This window comes from Pholis gunnellus (genome assembly GCF_910591455.1).
Source record: "Pholis gunnellus genome assembly, chromosome: 15".
NCBI lineage: Eukaryota > Metazoa > Chordata > Actinopteri > Perciformes > Pholidae > Pholis > Pholis gunnellus.
The window spans coordinates 14845917-14858552 of NC_136542.1; the positions used below are offsets into that span (position 1 = coordinate 14845917).

The following is a 12636-nucleotide window of genomic DNA, read 5'->3' on the forward strand; positions in this document are numbered from 1 at the left end:
AGTTTACCACCATGCTCTTCCAATAGTTTCTCTTTGAGCTTGAGGCTTTCAGAAAAAGGACTTACTTAAGCGACCCTAAAGTAGATGTTTCCGCTAACTCTCCATATTGTTACATTTCTCTTGACATATGAGTACGATAAAGTTTACTATTTAGGTTTACTATTTTGGTCATCAAGATATAAAGTCAAGCCAATGCAGAATAATTGACTTTTTTTATTTTCTGTATCTCAAGCATATTTGTTGAAGAATGTTATGAAACCGACGATCGCCAAGATGTAGTATAAGCCATCGATGTTATTTCCGTATATAGTGTTGTAGCTATATCGTAGTAGTAGTCTATATCATTCGACACAACTTCAGCCACTTTTAAAATGACTCATCAAATGAAAATGAGAATAAACTAAAAGAAACAAGGCTAATGCATTTTGTTGTTTGTTTTTTTGAGTATTGGTTCAAATATAGCTACGTGTCTGACAAAGCAGGTACTGAGCGGCCTCTTTTCACACAGCCATACTTTAAATTATAAGAGCACTCAAGAGAGACAAACACAAAGACTGCTGAGGCAGAAGCGGAAGAGCAGAGGAACAACCACATGCATGCTCATTAACTGAGACGAGCAACCAAATGGGCCGACTCAGGTGAATCACACACCATTTCAGTCCATGAGCAAACTTTCTCTCTGACATAAGCTCTCTGAAAATGACGCCGCACACGAAAGTAGTGATTACTCCCCCCCCCCCCCCCCACCCGGAAAGTCCATTTGTCTGGGGGACGGTTATTATCTACTGTGTGATAGGGCTCGTGTCCTCAGAAATAGGCTCTCTGATTTAACTCGTGCACAAACTATTAAAAGCAAAGTTACGACATTAAGAATAATTAGTCTTCTTGTCGTCAAACTTCAGATTTTTTTTCCCGCCAGTGGTGACCGGGATGAGAAGCCTGTCCACCAAGTTGTACTAGACGTCGGTGTAAATCCCTCAAAGCAAGTCAAGCTCCAATGCACCCGGTTTATTTAATGACTCTGCGCAAGATCTGAAGCGAGCGGCCAACAGGAACCCCTCTTGCCCCGCCGGTGTTTCAGGATGCTCACAAAGCAAACAGCTGTCTACAAATCGGCCACATAAACGCACACAGGCACGCGCACGCAGACATACAGGCTCACTACCTATCTCCCAACACCATTACTGCTGGGTACAGGCAATTATCACAAGTGCCAGTGTATAATAGGATACCTTGGCGCCCGCTGCTGAGAGCTGGAGTGCAACTCTTGGTGAGCTAATGGAGATCAGAGAGGACGGACGGGAAGTGGAGTCACTCCAGCGCAGCTCAAAGATCTTTCTGTTTGCCTTGAGCGCTGTCTGCTCCCTTCTTACCCGGGCCGGTTATCAAATGCAGTGGTGTAGATACGGAGATAAGGTTTGCACACTGTAACCACTCAGCCCGGCAATGGCGGAAGAGATACGACACGCTGAAATATTAAGAGGCACCTTTTCGATGCAATAGTACAAAACCACATGCTGGGGCTTTCAAAAATCCCCCCCCCAAAAACTCAGTAGCAAATCCCTGTAAGTATCACAAAGTTGTGCGTGCAAATGTGTCTCAAATGTCTAAAATACATAGCAGCCAGCATTCCTACAAATATAAAAAAAAATGCATATAAATATAAACTTTATGGCAATCTCAGTCTGAGAGAGACAGGCCTACCACTTTACTACGTATAGTTTACAGTTTACCTTTACTTTACTTTGCCTATTTTAGAACACGCAGTATCCAAGACAAGGGTAGGCAATCATATGGGGTAAATGTGAAGCTGACCCCCCCCCATTCTCATAGAGGCAAGTGGTGGAAAGTGGCGAGCCTTGACCTCAGTCCAGCGGATGTGTCAACGCTCTTAACTGAAATCCAAGGGTGGAGCATTGAGGCATCATCTGCATGGGAGCCATATAATAATGCAAATTAGTGCATACGCCAAAAGTTGGAGGGGGATAGATGAAACAAACGGCCCATGGTCAGCTCTCCGGAGGTGAAACCCATTTAGTAACAGCAACATACTGTAGGCTACATCCATGGCCACTGATTTCTGACTTTTACTAAAGAAGCATTTGATGCCGAGTATTTAGTCGCTGAACAACGGCAACAAGGTTGTACTAGCAGGAACATTCTCATTTATGTTAAACAGCTTGACCACATTGGGGCTATTAAAGCACTGATTCAATATCTGGAGATGAATCAAATCTCTTAGACCTGTCCCAATCAAAAAAAAGCTGCTGCCTCGATGTCCTTTTCACTAGAGCGGGCTATTTCATTGAGCCAATATATTCAAGTTCACCGCTTCGGTTTAAAGGATCTAGTAAAGACTCGGTTGTAAAAGAGCTGGGCCTTTCGCCAACGATAATGGTATTAAGACTTATTATACTCTACAAGGCAGAGCTCAAGCACACTTGGACTTGTGCGGGGTCTTTCACTTGCATTACTATTACATTTCCCGTTTTGAACAGTGCTAACACAGTATAGGGCCTTAAGGGACACATTTGTAAATTCTTTTAGACCATGATATGATTTAGCTTCGCTTCCGGTCTAAGAGTTTCAAAAGGCATACACCTGACGGGACACGCGGGGCCGTCCTCTTTCAAAGGCAGCTGCTGTTATGATGAAAATGTCCTCGTCTGGTGAAGTCCTCATTAATGATGATTTTACCAACGAGGGGATCAAACTGTCTGTATTTATGACTGTGCAATTACAATAGAGAGGAAAGGTTAGAGATAGTATAGCAGCTTGCTAACGGACCTTGTAATGAGTCACAGTGGACTTGCGGCTGTTGCAGTTAGCAGGAACACTGGCATCCATCAGGGAATGAATAGAGACACAAAAGAGAGACAGATGGAAAGAAAGAAAGGCGAATAAGATGCATGTGCCGGTAAGGGAAAGCATTAAAGTGAGAGAGCAGAAACACATCGGTCCCGATGAGTGGATGACTTAGAAAGGCGCCTGCAGAACGTTGGAGCGTTTACTTTTAGTCAGGCTCGTCTACATTCACTGCTGCTCCTCTCCCCCTAAAATGACATCACCCACTCGCATAATGGAGTTTTCCCTGCATCTTCAAACAGATTATGAGAGCCTTATCGTGTCACTGCCAAGTAGGCAAAGTCCATACAAGCTTCCCATTGACAACTCTGTGAGCGTCTGTTTGTGTGAGCATGCATGTGTGTGTGTGTGTGTGTGCATGCAAGCAATTTGACAGCCGCTTTGGAAATATCCTGAAACGAGCTACTTTCAATTACAAACAGCTTCTGGGGGGAAATGGTGTCAGTTTCCAATTAGTTTTTTTTTTTTTTGCGTTCTTTCTTCTTTGGTAGCTTTTAATGAGGCTCTCTTCTTTTTTAAGTAAATAAATTGCCTCGTAGGATGAGGTAAGATTTCTCCATCTCGTATGAATCATCCGGCTTTCATTGAAAGACTGGTTTAAAGCAGGGATGCACCGATCCGACTCCTTCAGTCCCGATACCGATACCTGGACTCACCGAGTGCCGATCCAATGCCCACGTTTAATTCATGAACTGTATGCCTCGCTGTGTGGAAGTGACTGGGATCATTCTTTTATGTGTCAGGGAACATCCGGCTTGTCTTAACCACTGCTTTCTAAACTTTGTAAAACAAAATAAAACACAAATACATGGTTATAAATTAATAGTTTTTTGTAAATAGTATCCAACACCAGATCAGCCCATTGTCCCTGGTATGCCGTCCAGCTTTTTGTGCAACTTCCGGACGGATATCCAACCCCAGTATCGGAGCATCTCTAGTTTAAAGCAGAGGGAGTAATGTGGATGAGGTGAATGGTGCCTCCTCCCTAAAGCTGGTAAATGACAAGTAATTTATTTTTCAGTTCCATGAGGACTTACGGAGGCGACAAGTCTTTCTCACCGTCCACCTGCCACCTGTCCGCCCACACGCTCCCTCTGTTTCTAGGTTTACAAAAGCTAAGCATATTGTGCAATGTATGCACACGCAAAGATACTGTCAATTGCCCTCCTTATTGCTTAAAAGTAATTACGTTTGCTGCTGCACTGCTTTGCTGCCACTGCACTGTAGCACTTCTCGCTATACCTGCATAATGAATGAACATGGAAGGTCCCTCTAGGACCGGAAATAAAACATGCTTGTTGCCATGGCAGACACACACTTAGTTTCGGGAAGACCAGCGAGTGAAAAAGTCCATCATCAAAGTTTCACCCAAGCAGCATGCGTGTCATCGAGAAAAGGCTGCCTGACCACTCCTGTCTAAAAATAAAGACATTTTGTATTATTAAGCAGGGTAGGAGCACAGCATCCAGGAGCACCTTAGTACAACTTATGCGAGGGCAGACAGCAACAACTCCATTGAGCTTCTAAAGCCTTGCAATGAATATGTTCTCCTATTTTTAGCACCTCTGTGATTATGATGTCTGACTACGTGAGTGCTGGCAGCCAGCACTTTGTTCCTCACAGTGTGTGCCGAGCACTGTGCATTGCAGCGGATTTCGGCGGCGGTCCTGAAGCGGCCATTCTACACAACGTCCCTTCTTTTTGTGTCGCTCAACGATGGAAATCTATTGGAGCTGAGACATCGATACCTGCAACTGCACTGGATCTTAAACAACACGATGTGTCATTGTAGAACTGATGACAAGCGTTTTACAGAAACCAGCAGTTAACTTTTTCTAATCAACATCCACGACAACAGAAGAGGCTTGATTCCTACACCAGTAGTAATTGCTCAGTCACAAGTCTCAGTACTTGACGTATCAGAGGGCTTGTAGGAATTGTCCATATGCTTCATATCACCCTTTTCCCGGCAAGGTATTATGTAACATGTTTGCACAGGTCGGTGTAGTTCCTTACAGCTCATCCAATGCCCTCTTTCCTTCAGCTTTCTGGCGCTCCGCTCTCATTCAGGGTTTGCTGGGTTTGGACTCAGATACAGTCAATGAAAGTCACACACCCTCAGAGACTACAGTCAGCATGGCACATACAGAACTACGTGACAGTGCACAAAAAGGAGAAGTCTGGGGGGAGATAAACCTGACATAACATGCATTTGAGAAGTTAGCCTTGTACTAAGAGTGCTTTTTTCCGCTTGAAATGCTCCTCGTCCAAGCCTCCTCCTCAGGGACAAACGTAAGTGCAGGAATGACATCCATGAGGCAAATCAGAGGAGAACAAAATCCACTTGCATCCGAGTGATGCAGAAATCAAATCCTATTTTGATTATTAGTGATGGCTGGCCATATTTAAATAAATTAGCTTTTTTTTTCTTAATACAGTTTAATTATGGAACGTTCTTACATTTCAAAAAAGCCAATAGTCCAAAAGTCAGATTACCAATTAAGAAAATCCTGCATCCAAACTGCCGGAACACACCCGTGTTCCACTACTGCACACATCTTCTCATTTACTGTAAGATCAGACAAAATAATGTTTAAATCCTGCACTTATCATATATTTTAGGAGTTACTGCTCAAAGATTAATTAGAGAGAGAGAGAGAGAGAGAGAGAGAGAGAGAGAGAGAGAGAGAGAGAGAGAGAGAGAGAGAGAGAGAGAGAGAGGGGGGGGGGGGGGGTTTACCTTCTTCAGAGCTGACATCCTAGGTGGATCCTCCTCCTGCAAAGCCCGTTCACATGCTGAGGTCCCAAGCCAAGTTTGGAGGGTGCGCAAATCCTAACTCAGCCCGGTGCTGATGCTGAGCCACGAGGTGCCTGCTTAGTATTCTCATCTCGCTCCCTCTCCGTCCTACAGCTGGCTCGGTGTGCGCACGCCCCAAAACCGCTGTTGTTACAGGATCCAAACACGTGGGGAGCTCGAGTCTGATGCATCGCACTCCCATGACAGAAAGTTGGCAAAAATAAACTTGGGAATGACTATTCCCTGCGAGGCAGACACGCATGCAAAAGTGACGCTATTTAGTATAGTGAAGCTATTTGCTTCAGTAAGTTGTATACTTATCTGTATTTTCCATCACATTGGTCGAGCAGTTCCAACGAAAGCTATTAATTGGACCAGGCTGCTTTGTATGCCGATTTGAAGAATGGATTCAGCTGATTAAAAGTATATATTCATGTATAATATACGGAGTACGTGTCTTTTCTGACAACTATGGTTTCATGAAATTGACGTTATTTTGAATGTGAATCGGCGCGTGAGGTCTTCCTCCTGCACGCAGTCAGTCTGTGGGCTGGTCTTATGCAGCTGGAGGAGTCCGAGCATTGTCGCACTTTGGCAATCGTAGCCGACATGCTTGTTTAAAGTATAGTTAACACTAGCCATTCCTTTAGCTATTTAAACACAACCCGCTGAGCAGCTAAACTAGTTCACCGGTGTCTGATGTTGTGCATCTGTTATGAATCGAGCTCATTGTAAAAGCTAGCAGGCTGGATAGCTAGCTAGCTTGCTAGCTCATTAGCTATAGACACATGTTGCATTAAGTTTCCGTCCTCTCCGCCTCCACGCAGACACAGATATGTCAATATGGCACGTAGGAAAGAAGGTGAGCTTCACCTGCGTCGTCGACAACATTATTAATCTCTTAGAAAAAATTAATCTGTAACCAGTTAGCTAACGAAGCTAAAGTTAGCCATGTTGTAAACAAATGCACGTGCTCGAACTGACTGAACTGATTTTGGCTTGAGGTTTAAGACGATATATTACAAGTACAATGTATCAGATTAACAGGTGTTGTGTGTCCTTTTTTTCTTATGTCACTTAGTATTTCAGTCCAAAGTACTCCAGAAGCTTTACCCTGCAGCTCCCACACAGGAGCAGGAAGCCAGCCCACCAGGCATAGTAGATGCTCTATCCAGAACCACCCATGTGAAAAGAAAAGCCTCTCAACAGGACACTGCCATTGGTGAGATCACATTTCACATCTTGCATCTCGGACACGTACTATGTCTGGAAAAAAAATACCACTCTGCTGCTCTTCCACATGCATTGAGGTTTTATTATTTGCCATGTCTGTCTCAGGAGATGCAGGAGCAACACAGAGTGCAGCCAATCCGGTCAGGCGGATGTACACAGTCCTACCTCCTCCTGCAGACCACAAGACCGATTCGGGGAAATCCGTCACACTCCCCCAGTTAGAAAACATAAATAGTGCAGAGGACACAGCTGGTAAGACGACCGTAATCTTACGTTTATGGACTTGTGCGGTGCACCATGAAGCCAGGAGAGATTTACTGCATGGGGCTTCTCCAGGCTGGCCCTCTCATGTGTTAAAGTCACTCTTCTCGGTTGGCTCTGCCACTCAAGTTAACGGAAACAAGCGGCGATGATCAATTGTGTTTCTGAACTGGGGAGAACTGGAATGCACCACAGACGGTGTTTTATCCGTGGCTATTTTCACTTTAATCTGTGTTGTTTGTCAGAGTAAACTTGTACAACTTGTCCAAGCTGCAGTTGAATGCATCATTTCAAGGCTGCTTATTTTGTCTGCGGTCCGTCTGCACTTTCTCTTGTCATGAACCGGTGGAATGATCAGACCCATTACACGTGTGCTCATCATCTTCCTTAATGCAGACCTCCATTTACCCGACAGGCTTCGGCTTTACTTTAACGAAATACAACAGATTTGTTGGCTGAGACGGTGCAGCGTCACTCACTGTGACCACTAGAATAAACGATACGGTCAAGTTTGATTAATTGCACTCGTCTGCCTAACGGCGCCTCAATTGAACGTGTTTTACATTTAGTGGGAAATGACCCTCGATGGTAATTGCAATCCGTGTTACTCTACCTGCTGTACGCTGCTGCTGGGTATTCGTTTACCAACCAGGGACAATGCTTTATTATGAACTACCGTCTCTTAAGTTATCATGACAAAACATCATGTGTACTTCTTTGATCCCAATGATGACAGATATGGCTGTTTAAGAAGTGCATTTCGGCTTGAACGCACACATTGATATGAGATCATTTGGTTCATTTTGAACGCACTCGCATGACCGCTGCAAATGGTACAGTGCTCTTCAGATGGCACATCAGATGAATAACAAATGACAGGAAGATCAAGTTAATTTTCACCTTTTACTTCATTGATACTCAGTTTGTTGTCACCAAAATCCATGATAGACTAAGTCGGAAAAAGTTCCACCGTCTCAGGCTGAGAGCCAGTTCGTTACTCACGGAGGGTCACTCAGAATTCTATAGGAGCTGGTTCCTTTGACCTCTTAACAGAAGAGAGCCTTAACACTAATAACATTTATTGTTGTGCTACTTTTGTCTGCGTGTGTGAGTGTGTGTATGGGGGAAAAAAGCTAATGCGTAGCCTGCCCCGTTTGCCCCGTTTTTATTTGGTCTTTTATCAGAGTGCTGGATGCCGGATTTGAAATAGAAGAAATTGTTACAATTCAGCATGGGAGACGTAGATTCCATTGTGCATAGAGAAAGAATTAAGAAAGACTGAATCGAGGATTTTGTCTGATACTCTCTGAAGAGGCACCGACTAACGGCACACATGCAGTTTACTGATTCTATTGTTCTTTTGTTAACCACCTTTGGTCCTTGGTTTGCTCCATATGAGGTCACGATTCAGCAGGTTTTATTTTCAATCAGTAAGCAGCACACCGGCTGATTAGAATGCAATCCGCTATAAAGACGGAGTATCTAATTAGTGGGATCAGCTGTGAACACAATGATTTTGCTCAACAGCAGAGGTGCATATGGAGCAGTTCAATTTAACAATGTTTCTAAACTAATCAAGAGGGGGTTTGTTTTTGGATCCTGTTGCCCACAGACGAGAGTGTCCATGATAGCAACGAAGAACAAGATAAAGAGGGAGAAGAACAGAGAAGAAAAAGGAAGAGAAGGAGAAGGAAACCAGCCCTCCACCAAGACTCTGGGAAAGATGGAGCAGCTCTAGTGAGTGAGTGCCGCACGGGTCAGAGTCCGGCGCCCGCGGACGAGGGAGGAGAGCGAGTGAGCAGGAACAAGAAGAGGAAGCTGAAGAAGAAACGGCACAAAGAGAAGCTGCTCGCCATGGGTCTGATGCCCCGGGCCACTGCGCTGGAGTTCACATACCGGAAAGAGGAGGAGGAGGAGGAAGAGAAGGAGGAAGATAACGAGAGGAGAGCTGCTGAGGTGTCAGACTTCCTCTGGACAACAATGCAAATCTATTTGTCAGATTGTAAGTATTGATCAGAGCGAGGCTCGCCTTTTAGGATCAGACAGTTTCGTGCATTCTCTGTGCAAAATCTGGTAGCCATTGCTGCAGCTTTTATTTTGGCTTATTTTGTATTTATTTTGGGTGCTATGATGAACACAGCTGATGGCTTTCTAAGATGTAGTTTACGAACACATAATTAAACTCTGCCAAATGCTGAAAACGTGTCAATGACAACTGTTGAACCGAATTCAATTTCTCTTCAGAAGAGAAGTTAAAAACAGAGCACCAGTAATTGGATGAAAGGGTGAAAGCTCAAATTGCTGAACTAGATGGAGATGGTGCGTGAGCATTCTGTAGTTGCCAGAAGTCCGAGTGCCGATCAGTAAATATTGTGAACAGCTTTGATTTATTGAACATTTATTTCAAATGCAACCAAAGCCAAGATAGGCTTACTATTACACATTTTACAACGCTTCAGATATTATAAAAGTAACAACTTTGCTTCTGCAGCCTCTCTGCGTGCAGGCGAGCGCCCCCTCCTGTCCGAGACTGTGAATAAGCTTCTGAGGGACGTAGCCAGCGGATGCCGGCCCCCCTCTGTCCTGAAGCGGCTCCACGGCCTCAAGGCCTTCGTTCAGCAGCAACAGGCGGACGAACTGGAAAAGGCACTGGGGGAGCTCCTCAACACTTCTCCTATGACTGCAGGTCAGTGGCGCGTCGATCGGGCCAAACGTCCAAAATAATAAATAGTTATGGAAAGGGCGAAACTGATGGGATCGCTGTTGTTGGTGCCGCTCCATGCTCCATGTTCATCGCTGTCCACACTGCTCCGGGTACCTCACTGGCCTGTCCCTGCAGGTCAACACATGCCTCTGTCTGTTCCTGCTTGCCCTTGAATTCTTATTTATTGTTCTCCGTGAGTAAACCTGCTCTTACTTGCCTTCATCCGCCTTTTCATTTTGCGACATTACAGCAGGTCCCTGTGTGACCTCCACTGTGAGTGAACGAACATGCTTCGACTTGCTCGTCTTGCCGCCCCCACCCACACCCCCCGGTCACTATTTTCACCCGTGCATGTGTGTCTGTGCGTTTGCATGGTCGTCTAGCTGGCTGCATAATAGGATCAGCGGGGACTTTGCTGCTGTCACGCACACACACACACACAAGTGTTTATGTGGGAGAGGGAGCGGGAGAGGCGGAGCTAGAGAGAGACCAGTCAGGCGATTCAGGCCAGCGCCTTATCGGTGGCCCCCAAAGTGCCGCTTGTGCCCGTCGCTGAGACAACACTGTAAAAAAAGAAAAAAGCCCACAATGTAGCCTGCCTTAGTTGTGCCTATCCTCTCCATGCACCTGCTCCACGGCTGCCTGAAAGCTTTTCAACCCCCTGCCCCCCCCCACCCGCCTCACATTGTATGAGTCACGCTTGTAAATGCTTCATTGTCAAGGAAACTTTGTGAAAAGTTTCCCTTTAACTCACCTGTGCTAGCTTTATCATTTTAGTTGAAGGGCACCGGCATTCTTGCTGTAGTTTGACTTCACACCGATGCTTCGCCGCAGTGTGACAATGTTTAAATTATTTGATATGTTTGAGCCAACATCCACCTCGATAAAAGGCAGCGGTCTGTATTTTTTAATGTAACCCACATCGTCCGCAGGAGCTAATCCAGGAGCCTGCGGAGCGGCGTGCCTTTTTAAAGTTCTTCACTGAAGCTCCGCTCCCCCGTCTGCCCTTGTTGCGGCAATCGATTGACTGCAGATTTTCTTTTGAGCATATTTTACCGCACCCTGGAGTACATCTCGTAAATGACATTGGCTTGACCGGTCCCCCTTTTATACCGTCCATTTTTGGGTTCTGAAAAGATTCACTGAATTTAACTCTGTGTGTTCCAGAATAAGTCAAATAAATATTCCGTCTCTGGTGGGAGACAGACAGCGTTAGGTTGAATGTCGACATGCAGAGAGGTTAGAAGTACATTTGAACGCTTGGTGAAAACACTGACTGTTCCTCTGGTGTTGTCAGCTCTAACTGAAATGTCGCTCTTTGTCTCTTTGCGTTTTAGAAGAAACCGCTGCAGTCGCTTCACTGTTCCAATACTGGATCACAGACATTCTTCCCATGCAGGGAGACAAGAAGACGGGGCTTTGTACGGTGCACCCATGAGAGGGTGACTCACCGACACGGAGACGCCACCGAATGATTATTTCCATTGCGCTCCATCACGTATTGAAATGTTGTACTTTTTATATGCTGCACTTCTACAATGTTGGACCATAACATGATGCTTGCATGACATGTTTGTATTATTAAATTATTTTTTCCATTTGATCTGTGCCCTTGTCTGATCAATTGGCATGTCTTATATTGTACAAGAACGAAACCGGTTAACACAGAGTTTGGCAGATCCTTCTGCGCGACACGAGTGAGCTTTAAGTTGTCGTTATCGAACCAAGCTGTTACTTACCTCCATGTTTCCAACATTTAACGAACATTCTAGTTGCCAGAGAAGCAAATGTCAGCTCTACCAGAGCTCCGGTATTTATTTTGCAGATGCTCTGACATTTAAACCCGGGCAGTTCACCTAATAGCTCCTCCATTATCTACAGTACACTCACCACCAATCAATCTCTGACCAAGATACTATTCCACATGCCTTTTTTCCAAGTATGCTGTTTCACCTTACTGCACTGGGTTAAGTAATAGTCTTAAGAGATGCAACGCTGGTTGTACTTAACCTACTTGTTGTCGCCGCCCTTATCTAACTCTACGCTCAATATAGCAGCCTGGATTGTTGTTGATGGACCTTGGGAACAAGGACCACCCGGGGAGTCGGCAGCTTAACCTTCCACACTATACCCGTCTACTTCCCAGGTAATCTATTCTAATACATTTGCCCGTGACTCAGTGCCAAAGGGATGAGATCAGGAAAAGGTCAGAGTTTGTGATGATGACCTGAGCGAGCGTTGTCGTTCCAGAAGTAGGACGCACCAGTACACTGTAACACACATCTCTAAGTGTGTGTGTGTGTAGAATTATAGTGATGAACAATTGGCATGAGGACCATCTGTGGCCTCTGTTCATGGACGGACGCACCAGGTGGTGTCTGGTGGAAGCTCAGGGGCCTGTTGTGCAGACGTTAGCCGGCAGAGACAACAAGGGCAAAGAGCACGTTGCCTAACATTATATAACATGGATATAAAGGTGCTCATTGGTGCTTTTAATTGACTTTTCTTAGCAATGTGACATGTCGGTCTGTCTGTCTGTTCCCATCACAACTTTGATCCAGACTGAAATATACTAACTATTGGATGGATTGCCATTAAACTTGGTGAAGACATTCACAGAGCATGAATGCTCATGATTTTGCCTGACATTGCCTCTAGCACCACCAACAAGTTCAGTAAAACATCTCAACTTCTACTGGATGGATAGGCACAACATTTGGCACAGACACTCATGTCCCCCCCCCGCAGGATGAGCAACTCTGGTCAGAGCGGCTGC

The 12636-nt window shown here is 45.1% G+C and overlaps 1 protein-coding gene across 1 annotated transcript; it reads left to right on the forward strand.

Annotated features, from left to right (window-relative positions):
- The first annotated feature begins 6237 nt into the window (after positions 1-6237).
- Positions 6238-11385, forward strand: erich1 (glutamate rich 1). Its single transcript, XM_079175116.1, has 6 exons — positions 6238-6524; positions 6744-6884; positions 7001-7147; positions 8769-9158; positions 9648-9842; positions 11198-11385. The coding sequence occupies exons 1-6, from the start codon at positions 6506-6508 to the stop codon at positions 11296-11298; spliced, it is 993 nt and encodes a 330-aa protein (XP_079031242.1). The 5' UTR covers positions 6238-6505; the 3' UTR covers positions 11299-11385.
- Positions 11386-12636: the final 1251 nt, after the last annotated feature.